The sequence below is a fragment of the Fringilla coelebs genome (assembly GCF_963513975.1).
Source record: "Fringilla coelebs genome assembly, chromosome: 7".
Lineage (NCBI taxonomy): Eukaryota > Metazoa > Chordata > Aves > Passeriformes > Fringillidae > Fringilla > Fringilla coelebs.
In genome coordinates, this window is record NC_140035.1 from 21,315,551 (window position 1) to 21,340,196 (window position 24,646).

Here is a 24,646-nt window from a genome sequence, read left to right on the forward strand (position 1 = left end):
GACAAACATTTGCAATCACAATTGCAAGTGCAGGGAGGAATATGCTGTGCAGATTGCATGAGGAAGGAAACTGCAAGGCTGTCATTCTTAAATTTAATTTCAGGACTGAGGATTAATTTCAGGATTTCACAGGACTGAGGTGAACTGAAAATGGAATGACTGGAAGCAACAGCTGAGCAACTTCTCAGCAGAGCATGCAACCAGAGCAGCCTCAGTCCTGTACATTTTAGTGATTTAAGCACTAAAAAGCCAAACCCAGCAACACAACAGCCTTTAAACCACGACATCTGTTTACAGGTTCTACAAGTTACATATGGACTGAAGGGTGGGAAAAAAAATGGAATAAAAGACTGTAATGTGCTATTTCAAATGTTCCCATTTGTTGCAGAACCTCAGCTGTAGGAGTGGTTCAGTCTAGGTCCTACTGGGGCTCCACTTTCCTTACTTCCCCCTGGAGTAGTCCTTCAGGGTACAGGAGAAACAGCTGTTCTCTCAGTGCTAGCTGGATAATGTATGCGTATTTTCTGCTACTAATCTCCCAATCAGTAAGTCTGATTATGAAGCCTTCACAGAATTGATTTAAAAGTCATCTGCAACTTGCAGTAAATTCCAATTAGTCACTCTCTGAAAGACACATTATATAAGTTTAATCCAGTCACACAGTTCAGTTGACATCGTACAAATTATCTTTCTAAAAAGGAAAATCAATGCATTCCCATTTGTTGAGTAAGAAAGTGAAATTACTTCAGGAAAAAAACCAAACCCAAAACCAAACCCCAACCAAAACAGAAAAATTCAAGTAAGGTTAAGATCACAGATCCTAGAATAACCAGATTAGAGTTGATCAGTTGATCCTGAAGCCCACATGCATTTCCAATACCATGGAATGTTTAGTTTTCTGAGCACCTGGCTCCACTCTCAAACACATAATCTTGTTTTCTTCAGAATGCATGCATAGTACACTTCATTCTCAAATGGTATTTTCATGTTGTTATGACTAAATATGCCTTTATTGTTTCAGAATGTATATAAAATATGATCCCTTCTCTGTATTTTAATAAAAACCAGCAGTTATATTGCATGCAATTTTTAAAAACATCAAAGATGATGCCCTATTGTACATGTATAAAGAAACAAGACACTTGGTTTACTATGCAGTGAGCCATTCTGCAGTGAGTATTCTGTTTCACTGTATAGCTAACTTAGCCAAATGCATATGCTCAGTAAATCCTTGCTTGTATGAACACTTTATGAGCATATTTTATGGCCTCAGTACATGATTTTCAAAAGCTAATCAGTCGGATTGTGAAACTGAGCCCAATTTCCTCAATGCTGCTCTTAGTGGAAGTTTGTTCCAAGCTAAATATAACTTCCCAGTCATATCTTTCATAGGATTGTTCTGAAGGGGAAAGAGTAGCCCAAAATTTTACTTTTTAAATAAAAGTGGTGATAATCTGCTTTCAGTTAATTTTCTTCCCTTGTAGAATGCTAAGCAGAGGGTAGGAATGCTGCTAAAAGAAAGGTTCAGTCTGAAAGATGGCATCTCAGAAGCTGGGTGGGAAGGACCATCACACAGTCTCAGCCACCAGGGACGTCTCCTGCTGCCATTCCAACACAGCCACATTTACCTGGCACATGGACACCTTCAGGCTCCCACAGTGCTCAGGTAGAATGGAATCCTCAGGCAACACTGAGCCCTGCTTTCAGTCACCCACAGGGGAGTTGGGTTAAAGTCATGGTTGAATGATGAAATCTTACTCCTGAGAAAAGTTCTGCTTTTTATAACAAAATTTTCCAAATGGACTGACTTCTAATTCAATCAGACATTCCCCACCCTCTCCAGTGAAATACTTATGGCAAAATCTAAAGAAATGGCTATTTATATTTTTGATAAAAGCATACATGATTTCCGTAGCTGCTAATGAACATTTATATCCAGAATTTTAAAAGAAGGTTTAAAAAAAATGTTTAATTGAAAATTTAATTAAACAAATTCAGTCAAAATGTTGGCTTAACTTGAAGTAAGGCTGTTAAATAAATAAATAAATAAATATATACAAAGTTTAAATTATAGAAAAAATGCTGCTTGATATTGCTACTAGAAATTACTGCATCAAAAGTGAGTTCCTTCAGTGCTGTATGGTACAATACAATTAAAGTGTATTGGCATTATTTGGGAAGACTGTATGTTCCCAGTGGTGTGTTTACCATGCAGAGCACACTCAGAAAAAAGTAGAGATCTTAAGGGAAGCCAGCAGAAAAGTTTTTCTGTAGCTTTACTCCTAAAACCCACTGGTCACTGCAGCTGATTGGAATCTGGGTTTATTTTGTTTCTGGTGGCTGACAGGTTGTAGATTTGCTCCTGGCAGTTACTGATATGGGCCTTTGGAATGACAGCTCCAAACTGTGCACCAGCAAAGAGCACCCATGTGACTACTCCTCTCTTTCAGTTACTGGCAAGGCAAAAACAATGAACATTTACTTTTCTGGGTAGTGGCACAAAAGCAAGGAACTTTTCAGTGGCAAATACAACCCTTCTTTTCCAAGGGGGGGGGATATATTTTGGTATGTAACTATGGATCTACACAGGTAAAAATAAAATTTTCTCAGTACCTTCAGGAAGAAGTTCTGCTTTTGATCTGGTTCTGGAGGATTTGGCTAATATCAAGTGACTTAGCTTTCAGGGAGGTCAGCAACTGGCCTGCCATGTACAGCTAATTCCAGCCGTTTCCTCCACACTCCATTTGTACAAATCCCACTACAGGGGTGTACGTGGGCACGTGGTAGGGGTGTGCACAGGTAGGGGTGGGATGTTGCAATCCATAATGGTGCTCACTGGGTTTTATCAGCTATAGCTACAAGTTCCTTTATGCAGCCTAAACAGCGATACACGTCCTCACAGAGTTGCATTGTGGATGAAGACGTGCAGTCCTGCCCTCAACCAAGGACAAGCCACAGGGCTCTTCCCTGCACACACCAGTGCAAGATGTCCCCATGGCCCCAGCTGCCTTTGTTAAAATAACCCACTGCTCCAGCCCTTTCCCTAAAGACAGAGACTAGCAGCCTGCTTGCAAGAGGCAGGATGTGAGTGCTTGACAAAAGGAGAGCTGCCACCAAGCTGTGTGACACTGAGGCAGGAGATGCCAACCAAACACCATGATAGAAGCTGCCCAAAAAGCTAATGAGCTCCTAACTCTGACTGTGGTGAGGAAAGAAGTTCTCAGGCCTATGAGAACTGACAGGCTCAGCCTCAGAAACTGTTTTTTTGCTTTGTAGTAGCTCCTTACCACAGTCCTATTCTTCTGCCTGAAAACAAGCTCCATTAAAAGGGGGCCAACCCCAACCAAACCTGGAAAAGTACAGAAGGAGACCAAGAACTGGTAGAGGACAGAAAGTACCAATCTCCCTGCCTCAGGGGCCTGGCAGCATCACTGTTCCCCAGGCAAACCATTCAAGATGATTTGTGAAAAAGAAAAGCATCATTAAACACTGGAATGTGTCTCCAATAAATCCTCCAGACAAAGACTGTCCTTTACAATTTCGCTTTCTGCCCTTCCCATCTACCCTCCATCCTTCATAGTTTTGGTTTTGGTCCATCCTATCTTCCTCCTCTCCTGCCAGGACCCTGGGCCATGGAGGTGGTATGCCAAACAGTGAGTTAAAGCACATGCCTTGGTCAGGTTCTCCTCTCCCTGGGCAAGGCAGGAGCAGAGAGACTGGGAGGACTACTCACATAGTTTAACTTAATTATTACACTGTGACACATTGCTAAACTGAAGCCAGAGAGATCTGTCTTGCAGCTACAAGGCCTTCAGGAAGAGAAGCTGATGAAAGAAAGAGATCTGCCTACCCTCTCCCTGCTCAGCAACACAGAGACTGTTCCTCAGCAGCTTCTCCATCTTGCTCTCATTGAGTCAGCAGTTCCTATTTCAGCTGAGAGCACTGTGTTTTCTCCCCATCCCTTTGTCTGGGATATGTCTCCCTGCTGGTCTGCAGAGAGCTGTGCTGCTGTCACTGAGCCCCCACTGACATTCACTGCAGTGAAGGGTCACTCCAGCAAAAGCCTCTTGATTCATGACATGTCAAGGCAGACTGTACTCCAAAAAGACCTTAAAAATAATTTATAAATGCCATGTGCTCTATAGGAGTGATAGCAGTTAAAATGTAATGCAAATTGGCAGCTGCATGAATGCTCCTCTTTTGGCAAATGCTCTTTATTACTGATATACTAAATTAAAGTATTGTAAGAACAAACAGACTATTAAGACTAATCGTTTGAAACCACAAGGGACTGGTGGTTTTATTCCTCATCTGACCCATACTGTTATAAGGATTTCCTCAAATAAAAGGAAAGATAAAAATAAAAGAGAAGTTAACCATACCCTTGATGAGGAAATAAATGCTACATTTCCTTTATAATATTCATTTAGAAATTTTACAGATAAAAGAAATCTGTTATCTTTTTGCTATTGAAAATGTATACACTTAGGGATAATGAAAATCGTGTAATCCACAAGGTCTTTCTATTCATATATTTATTAGGTGTTTTTTAATTTTTTCCTTGTGGAATAGGAGTTTTGGCTACTGGTATAACATGGGCAAATGGTATGGAAATTTCTTTTTATGACTCATCAATATTTTCTTATCTAATATATTATACTTATTTCACATTAGTCTTGACTGGCAGTCTAATGCATCTAATACTCGCCTTCTTTTGTTCTACATGGTAATTCAATTTAGAGTAATTCAATGTATGTTATAATTGAAAACTGCAGCTCATTAATTTCTAAACACTCTTTGTATTTCAGACTACACCTGCTCCTTTGGCACAGCGTCTATTTTGAATCCATCCGCTTCTTCCTGAATAAGCTATGTTGCTATGGTACATGTGCTGTCACAGTTTCTTTCTTAATCATACTTTCAGTCCATAATCATACTCATTTAGCTTAAATAAAAGTAAGAATGCAAAGTCTCCTAATCCTTCCTGAATTACCCTTTGATTTGAACAGATGAGTCAAGATGAAAACAATCTTTAACCTGAAGGAATACTAGAGTTGTCAAATGGCTCTATGCAATGTGCTTGACAAATTTATGATGGTGAAAACCTGCTTATGGACCACCTCACTGCAGAAAAATTAAACAATGGGGTAACCCCCAGTGCTCCCCAACACTCCTCAGGGACCCTGATTACCAGTTTTGTAGGTCCATGTGTGTCCATGGGTATAGCTGCACCAGTGGGTCAGGGTCTGTTCATTTTATACAGTGCAATTAGGCACACTTGAAAAATCAGATGGGCTGATCATCCTTCAAATGAGTCTCATGTGGACTCCCACTTCCTAGCATAAATCTCTATTTAAATCAAGACTGCTCTGAAACCTGCAATGAATGAAACCAGAGTGGAATTGGCAGCAGAATTAGTCTGCTTCCAAAGTCACATTATAAATTATTAACAAATTATCAGTTTATTTCCACCCATAAAGTGTTCTAATCCCTGATCACATTCTCAGAAAAGGCTCATTTCACTTCTGTTGACCAGTGTTCCAATTTTCTCCTCTCTCCTTTTACATATATGGTTCATCTTTCCTATTTATTCCCTCTAAGTTTCCTAATTAACATTTTAAAATGCTTCTGTCAGGAAAATTTTTCCTATAACAGCAGTAAACATTCCATTTCCCTACAGAAAGCTATGACTGTTAAAAATTCTTGAGACAGGCACTCAAGAAATCATCATCTCAAATGGTCAAACACAGCATCTTTGAAACAAATTTAAATAACCACTTGATTTGGAAATTGAATGATTTTGAATGATTCAAAATGGGGCTGGCAATGTAAATCTTGGCTATACAGAATACTCCCCCATCATAAATCTTGGCTATACAGAATATTTACCTTTCAAGGGAGAAGCACTAGCATACAACCTCTGTACACAGGAGAGACTCTAGGGGTTTTTATTTCTCCCCCCCCAGCAAGTTTGTGGTTTTTTACAACATAGTGTTTAGTTGGTGTTTCTTTTCAGTTGAAATACACTAGTCCCAGGTTCCAGTCTACACCTGGGATTTCAGATGCCTGTGGTCTTTGACCAACAGCTTTTATTTTGAGTACAGGCCACATCAAAGCTGAAATACTAAGTTTGGGGTATATTTGCATTATTTAAATGCATTGGAAATAAACAAAATGTAAAACCAGCACAACTTCTTTCTTTCTTTCTTAGCATGCTTTTCATCTTACCTTACAGGGCAATTTTTCATTTGTACTGCCACCATCAACTAGCACTTTAAAAATGACACTGCTTACAAGATTTCTACCACAGAGGTTGTGTGTATTTTCAACAATAAAAACAGCCCAAGAGAATTAACCCACCAGGCCCATAAAAAACTGTCCAGGAAGCTCTCAGCATGATCAGCTTACTGAGCAGGGGGTCTGCCTTGAGAGCTGCAGCGTGGCAGAGGTGACGGGAAGCTCCCAGGCACCAGCTGCGACTGGGATGGAGCTGGAGGGAATGAGAAGCTGTCACTTAAGAGACTGAGCACTTTGAAATTCTTTGAAACATAACACAGGATACTTTCTGCAATTTTTGTGCATTTGCATTAAACATACTGCTACTGTAATCATCATCCAATTCACGGAAACGCCTGAGTGCAAATGTAATTCACTATCATATTAACTTTGGGAAATGGCTTCAAGACTTCTCCAGCAATGTAAAATCATCAGAAACCTTCTACCAATAAACTATTTGACGCATGATATATAGCACAGAGCTTTTAAAATGTTTCACCATTACATGCAAAATGGAAATTGGGAACAGAGTCTTTTCTTATTTTCACAGAATTCTTCCAATCCCCCCTCAAATAGGGTAAAAGCTGCTTTCCTCTAAGTGCTACTAATCTAATTCACAAATTGGAAACGATGAAAAAAATTATTAAATCACATACATATATGACTAAGGCTTAAAAGAAGATATCATACTCTGTGATACTAGCTCTAAGGTTCCTTAGGCAACTAATTTCTAACTGTTTAAGCTCTAAGAAAATGCAATAATAATCTCCACTATACAGCAATATAATCACAGTGCATTATAATATGAGCTTCACTATTAGAAACACATCATCCTTTACTTATTCTGTAAATTATATGGAAATTGAAATTGAGGAATATCAATATTAACATGATGAAGATTAGAGCAACAACTGAGAACTGAGAGCCAGAATTTTCAGAGTGGTATTCTTAACTTACTGAAACATTAGGACTGTAGGAACACTAGATGCCAGAAGCAACACTGTTTCTAACTGCTGATGCCATGCAGAAGAAAGGTTAAATATGGAAAAGTTTAATGTTCTAAAAGTTAATGATCAAAGAAAGTCTTCGCAAAACTGTCAAGAGTTGCTGTCTTTGCTGATGACAAGTGTGACAGGTTTGAAATAATAGGAGCAAGTAGTTTGTTGAGCTTAGTAATAAAACTGCTCTCCCTACTTTGTTCAGTCAGAAAACATTCAGCTAGAGACTAAAATTAAGCATGAGGAGCTTTAGCTGAAAATATATTTTTTCTTGTGAAAGATTAAAAAGAAAGTAACAAGGACCAGAACAGATCAGTTTCTGTGGCATTAACCACAGGAAAAATTTTGTTCTTCTTTTCTTTCACAGTCTAATACTTGTTTTACGCATACCTAACTTCTCTTTCTGCTACCACCTCTAAAGCAAGCATTTCACTCACCATGGGTTTTAAGCATTTGGTAACCACTTATGACTGAGCAATTATTAGTGGAGCAGATGTGCCTTCTCTAACTGGATGGGGGTGACACATCAGACCACCACAGCTTCACATCCTTTCCATCTCTGTAGAGGAGCCAAAAGACATGGATTTGTACTTGGAAGCATGTAAACAGTGACCCATATAAAATGCTTTCTCTGCTCCCATCTAGACACACACAGAACAAACAGTAAGAAGAGAACGGAATTTATCTGACTGAAGAGAGAGGTCACTGGAGAAAATCCCTGTTAGTCAGGCTCCTAGCACAGGTTTGAACTGGCTACACAGAGCTGCAGAAGGCACAAAATGCAAGATATTTCAGATATTAGTTCACAACCAGAGGTGCTACCAGCTGCACTGCCCCAGCTTCTCCTGGACCCTCTCATGTTCCATGAGGGAGCAGAGCTGACCCTGCCCAGTTTATGAGATTGGACACAATCATGGCCCAAGGTGATTATCACCAGCTATACAGTGTCACATTATAAAGTTTAAGTGAGCTAAGAAACGTTTAAATAACAAAATTATCCTTTTATAGGGCTCTTAATTCAACAGTCCAGTCTGTTTCCTGTAGAAGTGATTAGTAATAGAAAATAATTAGGAGATGCCAGATGGGAGGAGGAGTTAAAAAAAAAAGACCCCAAACTCACACAGCTAAGGAATGAGAACAACAAACGAGGGAGCTGCCAGCTAGCAACCCACTGCAGTCCCTCAGCATGCAGACAGCCCTTTGCACAAGCAATAAACCAGAACCACACTCCTGCTTTAGAGGCTGCTCTGAGAGAGACACACCTTTCCCTTCTGTGGCCACTGCATGGATTATTCAGTTGTGAGAAGGCATAAAAAGTCAAGGGTAGCTACAGGGTTTTTTTAAAAATAGGGGGAAAGAAGATTGTAATTTACTTATATGTGTCTATGTGGCTTCCCCACTGTACCTCCAGGTGGCCTTTTTGGAAGCCTCAAGTGTAAGGCCCATGGGGAAGGTCAGCAGCAGACTCCTACAGCATGCTAGGACTGAAGTCACCACAGCTCTCCACTGCCCATCTGGAGTTGAGCTGTGTTTCTATGTCCCAACTACTAAGGTCCACAAGGGTGGGAAAACTGGTTCTCACCCTGAAGAGTGCCCAAAGAAAGCTATCCTCCTTGGCTCTTCAAGAGCAAAGGGAGAGTCCTCCCTCTCTCCCTGTGTGTCTTCTTGTACTAGCCTATCCCAGCTACAAAACAAAGAAATTTCTGCCAGTACATGTAAGAGAGGCTAGGGCTATACAATACCTTTTGAAGGGCATTAAAAACATAGCCAGATCCAAACCACCAAGTATAGAAACCCTGAAAAGAGCTGAGGTGAGGGCTTCACACTGACTGACCTCACAACACCCAGAAACACAGGAAAAGAGTAACAGTTTATTCACTGCTAATGGCTTCATTTTATCAGTAACAACACAAGCATTATACTTCAGAATTAATTGCACAGCAACTGTACTGCTTTACAGCCTTTTTAACAGCTCTGCACACTATTCATCTTACAAAGGCTCAATCAGGCACAGGGCATATGCTGAGGGTAATTACTCACCACACTTCTGCTGAGGCTCTATGTGTGAGTCTGAAAGAGTAGCTGCACCCGATTTCACAGGGCAGCTGCCTGTCTCAGTATAATTTGACACCAAACTTTCTGAGGACTGTATCTTTGTGTACACATCTCACATGTCAGATCATAAAAGAGCCACACTTCGCTGAAAAAGCAGAAAGTAACTTGAAAGGCCATCTCAGCAAGCAGTGGAGAGACTTGTACCCATGACAGAAGCCTGAAGAAGATGCTGATCCTCAGCTGTGTTTACCTTCAGACCACAGGGCACACCTCTACAGGAGAAGCATAGCACAGGAGGTGCAGTCTCTGCTTGAAATGCAGGCTGACCTGAGGCACAGCTCACTGCCTGCAGGCTGTGGAGCCTTACTTGTTCTGACCCCTGTAATACTGGGCCAGCAACATGCAACTGGGCTACCAACACAAGCACACAGCTTCTGCTTCAGGTCAATCCCCCCCACTATGGTGTAACCATTACATCATTGTGCTCTGGAGGTGCACACACACACACACAGAGGCAGGCAGGCAAGTCCTGCAGGCTCACTGGAATCAGCCAGGAGGCCATTTGTAACCTGCAGGAATTAACTGAGCACGGCTGGGCATGAACCAGAGCTGGCACCAACAGAAGAAAGAATTTGCCCTGGGAGAAACAGGAGAACTGTGGGACAGTGTTTAACACTGGAGGTCCAGTTACAGACCCTTAAAACACAAGTTTTATTTCCTAATTTATCTTTTATAAGCATGATATACTGATAAGAGTAAACTAGATATTCTGTGTGTGACCTGAGGTTCAAATTAGCAAAGTGCATGCTTCATTTGGAAGCTCTGAATCTTAAAACAAAATCAGTTTATACGAGCTTTTTTAGTGAATCAATTTTACTGCCATAATGAACACAAATAAGGGCTTGGGTTGCTCTTGGTGATTATAAGGAGAAAAAGCACTCTGCAGTTTGGAGAAAATAATTTTTTTTGTGCTGATGTCTGTACACTGGGCTGCACTTAACTCTCCTTTCATGGGTATTGATAAGCACAGGGTTAAGTTAAAACCATATATATTTGTAAAAATGCATCATAACCATTTGCAGTTTTAGTTTGGCCTGTACGTGCCATGCATAACACCATACATGACACTGGTTCCCACCAGCAGAAATGCTAATGCACAGAAAGGACAGATGAGGAAGACTGAGGCTGGGGCATTCTCTTCTGAGCATCATGTTGCTGATATGCTGGAGCAGCTACCTAAAAAGTAGGCTTGTCTTTCATCCTGCTTAAGAACTTTCTCAGAATTGACAAAATTGTCTGTGCTTTGAAGTCTCTGCTGAAAGATGGGCTAAACCCAGAAGAAATAAATAGAAGTTTCTGCCTTCCACAGAGTTATGTTTTATTTATAAATTACATTAAAGTTACAGAGTGATTGTCATGGACACCCGCGCAGGGACTGGAAAGGAACATTTGTGAGAAAAGAGTTGACAATCTCCTCCAGTTAACCCATGGGATTCTTCAGTGCTCAGTGTCCTGCATCTTTAAATGTACTTTAAGGTAAACATTCATTAGCTGCACTTCTAAAAACATTATTGCTTCATCATTACCCTTGTTACAGCAATGGCTTGTTTAAATGTTGTGTACATTATATACCCATCTTTGAAGTTAATTCAAGTAAATGGAAATATCTCAAACAACTTCCAGCACCAAGATTGCTTTAGCTCTCACAGCACACTTTGCTCCCTGATTTTTAAGACCAGGTCTATTTAGCCCCATCAGTTCCAGAGCTGGCATTACTGGGCACCAAACAGTGCTGTTCAAAGCTCTGTGCCTCTATCACAGACCGCGATAAGCGTGCCTGTACTTCCATGCCAGCCACTGCAACTTCCTCAGCTGCAGCCTCTCATGTGCTGTCCCTCAAGATAAAATAAGCTGTGGTGAAGAAAAGTTTAAGCAGATCTTATAACAGATTTGACTGAGACCAAAAGTAGAAAAATAGTAGTGTCATTAATGAAAATAGAACTGTTAGTTTAAGGCTAAACTAGGAAAGTAAGATTGGTTCCTCTGCAAACACCTGAAAGTATCACCTTTGATTTTGTATGTGGAGTCTGTTATGAATTTATTAGAAATGTACACTGATCACACTTAACTTTTTCACCTGTATTATATTTGGAGGCAGGTGTAAAAGCATGTTTCCTACTAAAATGATACTGATTTACATTTTCAGATCTCCTCGCACAGAGCTGCAGAAAATCGGCCTTCTTCACTATAGAGGAAAAAATGGTATCAGCAACTAAGGTAATTGAAAACAGAAAAAGAAGATTGTTTTTGTTGGGTGACTGCTGCCACAAACCTTCTCTCAGTTCTTTCCATCTACAGGAATTGAATGGAATGTAGTACAGGCTAGAAGGGTCTTTAATTGATTTTCAGCCACTGAAGTTTCTTGAAGAAATAGCACATATTACTAAAGTAAACATGAATAGATGTGATTCAGTTGCTATCCTAACATTTACCCCAGAATTTCATTTTGAAAGACAGGATAACTCATAACTAATGATTTCATTTTTTCATAACAAATATTAAATCTTGAATCAATCACTCATACAACTTCTTACACATTAAACGTGTTACAAAGAAATCAAAAACATGTCAAAATGAAAAAAGAATGTTTTGCAAGGCTTTAAAGAAGGACTTTGATATATGTTTCTAGAGATTTACTAATTTCTGAGAGCTACCATTTTTATAAGGTAATTAACTGAATCAAGTCATCTGCTCAAAGGCCATTATTGCCTTTGAGAGTAGAGAATGTTCAGAGACCCATCAGTATTCAAAGCAGAGGAGGAATACTAAATCTTATGATACTGGCTATTATTTCCAGTTCCACAGCAGGTCATTCAGATTGAATCCACATGGGAAACCCTCTTTTAAATCATTCTTAGCCCTCTCTTAACACATGATAGCTCCACAACTGAGTTCTGAACAATTTGCAGACTGTATTGGGAACCAGCATCACCTTTTTCGCACAACAGCTAAAATGTCTACTTGGGACATTAGAGCAGGACAAGCACTCTCCTGTTTTCAGTCTCTCCTCCTCCAGTTATGTCTTCACTAATTCGTAATTCCTTCATAGGTTAGGAAAAGCATTAAATTATTAAGGAGGAATTTAAACTTTTAATATACACTTGTACATGGTATGCAGTTATATTCTTTCTTGTTATCAGTGAAGCACATGCTGTGTAGTGGATTATATCTTCCCATCAAAAATTGCATCTTAAATCATGCCACAATACGGTCTCTTGCACAACTCAGGAGTACTGCAATTTGTCTTACAATCCTTATCTAATGATTGCATAAGTTTTGACTTTTCATCTCTTTCAGTCTTTAAATCTTTCCCCTTTACTAGGGCTCCTTTTTAATATATTGCAAATGAAAAGTGTCACCCAACACATACTGAATTCTTCTACCATACATTAATTACAGAAAGAGCAGGGAACAAATAAAGTATTCCAAGTGCCTGCTGGGAGGCATCTAACACAAAATGCAGCATTTCCTGCTACTGCCCCACACCAAACTGAAGACTGGATGAGTGCCCTTTAATATTTCATTCTCAAGCTGGGGTGTATTCTCTAGCTGCCCAGTTTCCATGGCAGAAAGTGAGACTCCATTCCCACCAGTGTTCCTTCCACAGGCTCTGACTGTTTTTGTGCCTCTTCTTTCCTACTGAAGGACTTATATTCCATACACTTCCCACACATGACTGGGCAACAGTCACAGGCACAAATTTAGATTTGTATCTGAACAGCCTCAGAGCCTGCAAATCTGGGAACATATTTTGGCTCAGGATGATCAGATGATCACGTTAAAGACCCAGACTTCTTTCTCTCTTTAGAGAAGAAGAAGCATACAGTGCAGGGAGAAGCTGTGTGACTACATGACAAAACTGGTAAAGATGCATTAATTGCCAGATGCTGTACACACTGAGGACATTTTCATCCTCACCATGGGGCTAATGGGCACACAGATCTTGCTGCTTGAATCATAAAACAATGGGGTTTTTTGGTCTTGAACTCTGAACAATTTTCTTTGGTTCATTGTAATTCAATGATATTCTCTTCATATTGGACAACAGGAATCAACCTGCCAGCCTTGCCACCAAAAAGAAAGAAAAACTACTTGACCTATTTATAAACAGCTGCTTGATCCAAATGCTGAGGTTGCTAGTGGGATCAGGTGCTGGTCATGGGGATGAATGCCTTACTCTGATTTGGTGGGTGAAGTGACACCAATGAAAATCTGTGCCATCTTCCCACCAAAACCCTGAGAGCTGCAAAGACAGCCAAGATGTCACCTCTGTGCCACTCCATGGTGAGAAAGACCACACTGTACTGTCCCCATGCAGCCACAGACAGCAATCCCAACTGGACAATCACTCAAAAAGTAAATTAAAACTCCACATTTAACTATCCTGTGATGTCTGTGTGCCTCAGCATGTTCACATCAAGAGAGTTCCAAGACAAAATAAAGCGGAGTATTAAAACCTGGGCTTCAGGATTGAAAACACCACTGCTGTTGAACTGTTTTGTGGCTGAAGCCCCTTTAGTCACTTGTAACTTCCAGATGAAGGGAGGGGGATGCTGAGATTATATGTATAATCTGTTTAAAGCTTTTTCACAGAAAATTTCAATCTTTGAGAAATATTCAATAGTCCTTGAGTTATTTAATGAAAAATGTTTCAAACCAGTTGGTGACTGACATAACACAATGAGTGACATAATACAATGTAATCCATGGAAAAACCAGCATTCTTCAACACTAATCATTGAAATCTCTTTACTATGAACACTCTTTCATCCATCTAAAAAATGTAACAGAACAGAGTTCTGCCGTCACTTTAAAGTTTCGAAATGCAGGAAAAGTTAATTTTACCAAAGAAACCCAAAGTGCTAACTTCCAGGAGACTTAGAGAAGATTTTTACCCAGGCTTTGCATTATAATAAACTGTCTATGATAATATGCAAAAAAATCCTTTTGAAACAGCACGCTGGAAGCAGTGGCTGTCAGGAACTGTAAGTGATAACTCACCCTTCCACTACTGCTACCTAACAGGCGAGAAATTGGATATTAAATGTGGTCAGCTAGCTTCAATATCCCAGCAGTATTTCTTTTGTCAAAATCATCTGATAACAGTGAAGATTCACACTTTAAGCTAAGTTGGGTGCTTCATCTCTCAGCAAATTCAGTGCAGAGTGACAGATTCTGCTGAGGAGGATTTGAAGGACCAAAGCTATGAGCCTCTCTCTCTGTGGACTCAGTATGGAGCTTAGTTTCACTGTAATAGCCATGTATGTTGGAAATTGTCAGTCAGACCTTTCCTCCACATCCACAAAAGCTAAAACCCCACATTTCTGATTGGAGAGACAAAAGACCCCAACTAAGGTTAGCATTTCTTCTACACACTATAAGCATATTAGCTAGGCCTAATGTATATCATCCTGAAGTTTGTGAAATAGGGAAACATATCAGACTATTAGACATGCATTAACACCTACAGGCATGTAAAAATAACTTTTAAAAATTACTTTCATTTGTCAGATTTTCAATAAACAAAGTATTTCATTTAACACAACGGAACTTACATTATGGTTTCCTTTTATGTTTAGTCTCTGAAACACAGATAAAATTTCAGGCAGCTGCTTTGTCTGCCCAGTACATTCCCAACCTCCCTTAATATTTTTATGTTCACTGGTTCTAAGATTTCTTCCTTCTTCATTTTTCTTTTATAATCCAGGATGCAATTACTTCTCAGCTGATACTGCAACTCTCTGAAGAGAGCAATCCCTTTCTGTAAGTCTGGCTGAGGCCAAAAATAGCTCTGTCAGCTTCTGACAGGCTGAACTTAGCCAAGTGAAATGTTTTAACATTTTATCAACTTAATGAACAGTCTTATTTATAATGTGGACAACTTTACTGTCATTATATGCAGACTGCTGAACCGGTTATGGAACGCATTTGTTTGGGGAAATCTGAATATATTAAGAAATAAAATGCAATTGTCTTACATACTGTAAACAATTTTAAGATTAAATATTCTTTGTTAATTTGAAATAAAGGGGTGGCTTAATGGTAACATCCATAACTATAAAAACACCTGAAGAGTCACAATGACAAATAACTAACCTCCAAATCATGAAAGTTTGCAATATGCAAAAATTACCATTACAAAATCCTATAACCAGTTTAAATATTACTGTTAATGTAATGCTGGAAATAACTATGTAGACTAAATAGCTGCAGAGACTTTTAGTAGTTATAGTAGAGGGGAAAGGTTAAAAGTACAAAATAAAAAGTCTAACAGAAAAAAAGCGTGGGTTAACAATTGCTTACCCTCTTTTCTGCTACCTCATCCTCTCCTGTAGACTCTTTGCCATCATGTTCATCTCTCAGGGTTGGCATATGCTTTTTGTGTGCTGGCTCTCTGTTTAAGGTTGTATATCCTATGTGTTCATAAATTGGATTAATTGTCATCTTGGAAATGTATTCAGCTGCCTTCGTTTCAATATAAAGAGTAATCAATCCATCTGTCACCAGGTCATGGATGGACTCAAAACGTTTCTCCCCAACAAAGTGTTTTCCATCGTAGTAGAGTCTGAAGTTTCTGGTTTGACTTCCAAATCTGCCTCAATGAAATGGGAAAGTTGTTTTTTTTAAAGAACAGTAAGCAGAATAAATAAGAGTAAGCAAGCCTTTGCAAACAATTAAAAACACTTTATCACTTAAAGCTGTGACTGTGCTCTGTGTCTGTCCAGCCGAGCTGGGGAACTACTACTTGGCACAGATAGGAAGGAGAGATCAACAACAACTGCAAACAGATAGCCAAAACAGTACTGTCCCAGAAGGAGCTGTTTGTTCTGGTATTCTTTTAGCCTTTCCATTATCTATGGAAAAACTGAAAAATTACTTCACACTCCTTATGGCTTTTTTTAGTGCTTAGCTACTTTATCACTGCAGTCAATTTGCTTGGCTCTGATATGAGGAGCTCTCCTAACAGAGCCCTCTATTAGAGCCGATCAATCCACAGCTCTGATGCCATCTCGGACCTCTGCTCCCCTGCTTGCTGCAGGAAGAGGCCATTCAAGGTTCAGCTGAGCTCCAGTGCCAACAATTACACTGAGGCAGAACTGCTGCCAGAACCCGAGCAGCGCAGGACAAAATGGCACAAGGGCAAGCATTCTTTATTCCTGGCCAAAGGCCCAGGACTAACTTTTCAAGCTTTGTACAAAAGTCCTTCTGTGTTCTGCTTGTTAAGTCCCAGGCTTCAAGCAAATCTTTGTAATATACAGGATATATAAGATGAAAGCTATCCAACACCAGCCATTCTGCATCAGGATGGAACAGCATTTTGACACAGGCTCTTAGCAACCGTAAGAATGCTGAATTTACCTGAACAGCAGCATATTTTTAAAAACTGCACTTAGAATCTGCAACGATTTTCTGCCTCAAAGCAGTCTAAACATGTGAAAACACACTAGTGTTTGCACTTGGCAACATTTCCTGTGGGGAAGATGGAGGCAAGAAGCTGCTTTCACAGCTCACTCCAGTGCTGTTCCGTGGTCAGACAGCAGTGAGGGTACTGGGCCCCCTTATGAGGTCAGATGTGCCAAGTAAGTTTTAAGAACTAAATTTGAACGGATGGATTGGTTTCACTTTACAATCAAATGCTTCATTGGAGATGTTAAGGAACACAGTAAATAATTATACTTTGCTGAAGTGGCTCCTCTTTTCAGCGGGACCTCACCAAACAGGGGAAAGCACAATTTTAGACCTTGCTTCAGGTGAAGTATTACATTCTTCTTGCCAATATGGACAAAAAATTACACAGTTCTAGAATCTGTATTTTTTTCTCTGTTCTACATCAAAATGCCAAACCTTCCCATCACCCTATCAACAGCTCTGATAGTGACTGCAACTTCAGACACTGCTATTTCTGCAAAACACTGAAATGTAAATGGAATCTGCATCCTGCTCAGGAAGGAAAGGGGACACAATGTGTAGGAACTATGTGGGCATTTTCCTGCAGATTAACTGGTACTTCCATGCATATTTCTATGGCATACAAGAACTAAAAGTTCTTTGAATCAAACATGAGAAATTACAAAGTGACAGAAAGAAATAGGTTGGTACCCAATGCTAATTTCATCACAGGATGCAGTTCTGAGTGAATACAAGTCATTCAGAAAGCAGAAAAATAAAGTCCTCAGTTATAGCAGAAGGGGCAGATGTATTCAAACTAACTCCTCAGGACACCTTTATACTCAACACTGTGTATGGCAAACAAGCTTTGACCACAAGACGTCCTCTTTATACACCCTTGACTGTCAGAGAATTCCACATGAGCCAAGAGTGCTCAGCACTTTGCAGTGCCAAAGTGAGCAACCTTCACTGTCGTCTGCTCAAGCCAGTGGGAATAACGCACACTGAACAATGCACACTGAGCACATACAAGCACCTTGATGGCCCTCACTTCATCAGGAGAACCAAATAAGTTTGAAGGTGAAGAATGATGGGCCTTAAATGACATATACATTTGAATTATATTAAGAGATGCAGGTGAACTGCTGCTCTAATCAGTAACATCTGCTCAGACTACTTAATGCAGAGTTTCAAGCAGGCTGGAGGTCACTTATTGCTCTTAGTTTTCTAGAAGTATTACACTAATTTTATCAAGAGATGATAACGCACAGAAAAGCATTACAAGGCCTAATACTAAGTACACACAGTGTTTTGATTTTGGCAACATCCCTCAAAACCTAAAACCAGTCTTGTCTGGTTCTGAAGTCCTGTTCTGAAGAGCAAGATGACCAAATGCAGAAAAGAGACAGAACTTCTTAAAAGCTGAGTTTTCTTTCCCACAGGGTCAGAAGGTGCACCCTCCCACCCCAGGTGTGTTTTACTGAGCAGCCCCTGTGCTGTAGATCGGTTCAGACTGCTGCACATGAAGTGTGTCATTGAGAGATACTATAAGGAATAGGGTTTCCAAGAGATGAATGGTCTGCCTTTATCTAATATCCCATTTGTACCAAATCAATTTTTTTCTTTATTCTCTTCTAATTGGATATGTTGTGGAGAAAGGTACTGGTTTTCAAATAGAATCCTACTAGTAATAAGGCAATAAACCCCCAAAATCTCCACAAATCAATGAAACACCAGTCTTTTACAAAGACTGTACTGTCAGTAATGTGTCTCAGAATCCTGTTTTATTTCTTTCAAATTAATTTAAATTTTTTCCTGACCACATAATGACACTATTTTGATTACAATATTTAAAAAAGCATACGTGTTCAATTGAAAATTATTAATAAAGACTTAATCTTCAATCTTACTTAAAGCTATGGTTTAAATTTTTCCACTAGCAAGACTATTTCCTTATGTTTACTTTCTGTAACATTCCTGCAGCCTAGTTAATTATACATCACCGTGGCAACTAAGTAGAGCCAAGATTTGATATTTCAACTTCCTGATGCTCTCCTCCTAAAGGCAAGTACTAATACCAGCTGTTTTTTGTTTAATAAGTAGAAAGTGGGACACAGATAAAGTATGTTCTCTTTTGGTTTATACAGGGGAACATCAGATGTTTTTCCAAGAAAAAGAATTAGACCTCTGACATGTCAAACAGTCTCATTGTGTCCATTGTGCATCTGTTTGCAAGCAGCAGGACTATAGATAAAAGACTTTTTTTATTCCAAGTTGTCTGAAAAGCAATCACTGTCTAGTTCCTTTGGTTGCCAGTGGGGCAGAGTAGATAATGTGGGAAAATGTATTAAACAGTAGAGCAAATGTGGCTGATAATAAAGGACTGAGGAGTTGAATTAGGTATCATGCCATGAGAGACAGGCTTCAGAATCAGCCACCTACCTGTATGCAGCATTCAGTAAAGAAACAAAAGGAAGAAGGGAAGGATTGAGAGCACAGATACACTCTCATACCATCTGAGAGGATGAATTTTATAGTCCACATACAGAATTGTACAGTAGCTATTCACCACTTTCACAGGCTATTTTATGATGAGAAGAATTTCTAGTCACAGGCATTGTTTAGAGTGCATGGCTGCAATCAAATGACAAATTAATACCCCTCAGGACTACTCGTGTCCTCCTTCACTTCAAGTAACTTTATACACTGAACTGGGAAAATTTAAGACTGAGCCTAAAGGTCACTTGGACTTTATCTTCCCTTGGAGAAAAAGTCTTAATGTGCTTTTCAGCCAGAAGGCAGAAGTCTTTCTTAAAATTAGGTGCCAGAATTTCAGTTCTATTTTCTGAAAACTCTCAACCAACACTTACGACTAGAGTCTTGACACTCCATAAAAAGCCACAGGAATATAAGGAATCTTGCCATCATGAATGTCTCTTAATCATGCTGTGTTCTTGGGAGTGAAAACAAATTATTCCTTAGATCCTCTTCTGGCCCATTTCCTTGTCAAAGAAAGACAAGCCTTGTATGCAGCCAAAACCTCTTCTACACAATTATCCCTGAAGGTCTCCAGCTACCGAAAGCAGCTAATTTTAATTTTTTTTTTAAATATTCATTGGCAACAACATTTCTGATGATGGCCAGGGAACTGCGGAACTTGCCAACTTCCCAGAATACCTACCTGACAAATAAAGTTTACAAAACCTGAGCAGTATTTTGCAAGAACACAATTTGTATAAATGCAATCAAATACATTAGGGGTTGATACAAATGGAGACAAAAAAAATCCTTGCTGATATGGCTAGGAAGGGTGGCAGAGTACAGTCACTATGGATAGTTTTCCAGAGCCATTTGGAAGGGCTGGCTAGTTGACTGTTGCTTGATGAACATTAATTTAGTGGAAAGTTATCCCTAAAACCTGGTAACAGCTATGGTGAATGCATGATACTTGAGTTAAGCATGAAAAAAGTATGGCATCCTTCCAAAGAGAAAAGAGATCTTAGACCTGACACTGCAACGTGTCTATCCCCTGCCAATGCAGACACTACCTTCTGCTCCCTCTGTCTAACCTGGCTCAAACAAAAAAGCTCAGAGCTTGTAGGGTATCACTGATAACAGCTTCCCAGCAGTCTCTCTCTTCTGAGGCTGAAGACATCAGTGTCCAAACTTCTTGTCAAAGCCAGAAAACAATACTGCATAAATAGCGTGCCAACAGCAGGCAGGGAGGACCAGAGCAGCGGCACTTCCCTGTGGATCATCAGCACTGTCAGGGACAAAACAACTGCTCTAGGGCATCAGCAGTAGGCAACAGCTGCTGAAAGCAACGAAGAAAAAGTGTTACCAGCCCTTGGTACATGTAATAGAGCATTTCACAAATAAATCTAACAAAATTAGAAAAGAATTCCTTTGCTTCAATGTATTATTTTACCATCAACAGCTGATTTTCACCATCTTAAAATTTTGAAAACATGTCAGCTGATCAAGTACTATGGTATGCTATTAATATGCAGTAAGACCACTCAATACTTAAGGTAAATGCTACTGTTCTTGATCAGTGATAAGCATTTGAAAATAATCTGTTTGGTTTGAACATTGGTTTGAACGTGCATTACCTCTTCTTAGTACTGTGCCTGTATGCCTTATTCTATTTAACCTTATATAAACTGCTGGGATTGATTTAATGATTGAATCAGAATCAATACCAATGTTTTGGGCACTGTTTTACTGCCTTTGCTACCTGGTGAAAGTTCCATGCTTCCTGGAAATGGACTCACTGTGGTAAGTGGTTAAGACCCATTTGAATTCTACATGCACACAGGAACGTATTAAAATCTGGTATCTTCTCTGTACATGAGAGCAATATTTGGAGGCCTATGCCAGCTTGCCTGGATAAAGATCATCTGGAAATGTTACTTGCAGGAAAGTTACTAACTTTCACAGTTTCCTAATACATAAATAAGACTTACAAAAATTTTTTAAGAAATGTTCTTCAAGAGTTAATTTTACCATGTGGCTTCATGCTACAGAGAGCTTTCATACTACTTTAAAATAGAACTGTGTTTCAATTCATCTAAATTAAGGTATCAGTCCTACCACTGTCTGCTCAGCAAACTTCAAAATGTGCGTGCAAATTTTGCTCTATGTAAAACATTTTCATTTTAGGCCATATAAGACCTTGTTTTTCTGGTGTATTTTGAAGTAGAACAACATCAGCAATGTAGCAGGAATTCCACTGCAATTGTGTACTATGGAGAGAAAACTGCCACAACATAATGCTCAAACCTGTTCATTTTTGTTTCACTTAGAGCAGCTTTTCCTACAAGGGCTTAAGTTCATAGAGACCAAGGTTGGTTGGAAATGCGCCTTTAAAGGCAGTCCAGTCCAATCTCCCTGCAATAAGCAGTGACATCTTAACCTAGACCAGGATGCTCAGAGCCCCATCCAATGAATTTTCCCAGGGATGGAACATCTGCCACTTCTCTGGGCAGCCTGTTCCAGTTTTCACCACCCTCACCATAAAAAAAATTTCTTTTGTATCTACTCTAAATCAACCCTCCTTTAGTTCAAAAGTTACTCATGACTGTTGTATTTCTCTTTTGCTTCTCTAGACTTTCTCACACTAAAAACAACTTGCATTTAATTTATCCTTCTAAAATAATGTGATATTTTAATTCAGTATATCAACGAAACCAGAGTGGAAGACATCAAGTGAAAACCCAAAGAAATGTTCTTATTGTAAAATAGCTTTGCAAGTCCAGAAAAGGTTTTTGGAGAGCAGAGTGAAGCAACATTGTTTTTGCTGTTGTTCCTGTTTGTTTGGGTTTTTTCCTAAGGTACACAGCAGGTTGTTGTTCAGGGTCTCAAGAAATCCCAAATTCACTTAGATGAAAAAAAAAAAACTACAGCAGGATTTCTATTCCACAGAGATTTTGTCAAATCTGATTTGCCTTAAGCCATTGCTAATTCAAAGCTTACAATGCAGATTTACTTAACTTACTTAAAGGTATTACAGAATTTGCTATTCACTTAACTTGTTTTCTCAGTGTATTCCACCTCTAATCTTCTGGTACTCACTCATCACTTCTTTGCAAACAGTGAGATTCACCAATATACTCATCCTGCTCTCTAAATGGTTTTTCCTCAAAGCTGCTTTCCTTAACAATAAACAAGCGTAATAACATAAAATTAGATAGTTCCTGGATACATAACATGCATTGTTAGAATTCTTGGGGCTATTAACAGTTCATCAATGAAGATTAATAGCTTTTTTACTATTATATTCTGTTTTTCTAGAATACAATTTCTTCTTTCATCCAAGTACAGCAATAAATGGGGCAGATGTCAATTTATTACTGAAACTGTTAGAGTTCATTTATCTCAAGATACAAAAGAAAAAAAATAGCTTGATTCCCTTTCTAGCACCTATCAAATCAGGAGGAACCATACTCAGGTGAGCTTCACCAAGTATAAAGGAGGGAGAAGGAAAAGGAAAACTGGGCCAGATAACACTTTTTGGTGTCAGTTCTTTTGGTGTTTGAATAATTAATAAATTGTTTTGATGAAAACAATTATGACATTAAACAACAACGTAAGGTTATCTTGTGTGTTATCTTGAAAACATGTCTGTAAAGCACCCACAGTATCTACAGCTGATGAAGTACAGGAATAAAGGTGTTTCTCCAGATACAAAAATTTCTAAATATGAATTCCAAAAATATACAAAATAAGATCACAGCAGAGCTTTGGCACAGCAGGAGCTGCAGCCAGGGCGAAGGACACAGCATAACTGAACACGAGCTGTGCACACTGAGCACAGGCATCTCTTGGACAAGCTCTCCCAAAAAAGTTCACAACGCACTGAAGCAGAGTATTCCTCTGAGAAGTGCTGAACTTAACACCAGCAGGAGAAAGACTGCAGTAAACTGAATTGCTAAAGATAAATTAGACACTCTAGCCAAAAGAAAACAGAGCTGACAACAACAACAGATGGGAAGAGGAGGGAAGGAGAACAGGAACACAGCAAGAAGACATGAACCATAAGGAAAAAAGCATTCTAGTCTGTGGGAGGACCTAGGTAGCCAGTTAATTACTCATTAAGGTTAGTAGCTATTTATTATTATTCTAAATAGTTAAGTGAAGCCATTTCAGTAGTGCCCAGGTGCACTTACATAAGGCAGATGATAAGCAGACACCTGAGGTGTTTACTGATAGCTGAACCTTACATGTTACTGACAAACTAACAGAGTCAATTATTTAGTGTTAAATTTTATGTAGGAAAACAAAGTTTTTATATGGAACACCATCTAGATAGAGGGCCAATTGTTTTACTTGAGCAGAAAAGCAAGCTTCAGAATTTATTACCACCTTTTCCCCTGTTTGTTTTTTTTTTTTTTTCAGCTAGCAACCAAGGAATATTGTATGAATATTTTAGAAAGGATTCTAGAAACTGAATTCAACCCTTGCTACTGCCAATCACTTCATTTGCAAATCAGGAAAAAAAATACACAGAAAGATATGCAAAGTTTGGTCTTTAAAATGGTCTTTAGAATTTTTCCCTACCAACTAGCATGATGTCAGAATATTGTTACCATGGTAAAGTGAAGAGATGCAGTTAGCTACTGCTTTGCTGGGCTCCTTCTGACTACTTACAGATCAGCTGTGGATGCAGGATAAACTATGATCAGATTTTGATACATTCATAATTCAAAAAACAAAATTCAGCTATTATCATGTAGAAAGTAGTTTCAAACAATTCTTCTTCCCCCAACTGCTCTCCCCTGTCCCATTATGTACAACAAGGCTTTTCAGCAGAATGCAGATCAAGAGCGTTAATCTCTGAATTCAAGAAGCCTTTTGCAGATGTTGAATTCTACATGGGTAAGTAATCCCACAGCAATGCACACGTGTTCTGGAACAGCACTACACGTGTCCCAAAAGAGCCCACTGAGCATCCAGCTACCAAAGCAGTTATCCTCTGAAACTTAAAAGGTTCATTATGCCCTAATGTCTACCAGTTAGGTCTCCTTTTAAAATGCCCATGGCTAGTTTCTTAAAAAAATGCCATAATTCAGGGATTGAGAATGTATGTATGAATTTGCACAGTACATGTTGACTAAAATAAAGATTACTAATTTTTGACATTCATTTCACCTGAAGAATTCTTTCCTGGTGCTACATAATCTTCAATGTGCTCAAGCCTCCAGACATAAAGAAAACATGACTCATAATCATGGCTCACATTATTACCTTTTTTTTTAAAAAAAAATCATGCTGCAGAACCTTATTTCAATTCATTCTCAGTATCACAACAATAGAATTTGCAGGAAGGGAAACCATGGTAACCAATTAAATGTGCTACAGCAGCTATC

At 39.2% G+C, this 24,646-nt stretch overlaps 1 protein-coding gene across 2 annotated transcripts in view; it reads right to left on the reverse strand.

Moving 5' to 3' along the window:
* The window catches only part of CHN1 (chimerin 1), a 92,735-nt gene that overhangs the window by 32,008 nt on the left and 36,081 nt on the right, over positions 1–24,646 (reverse strand). For both annotated transcript variants that reach the window (XM_084209080.1, XM_084209081.1), the window contains one exon: positions 15,693–15,981. In XM_084209080.1, the coding sequence (XP_084065206.1) occupies positions 15,693–15,981 (289 nt within the window). The remainder of the gene's footprint in view (positions 1–15,692; positions 15,982–24,646) is intronic.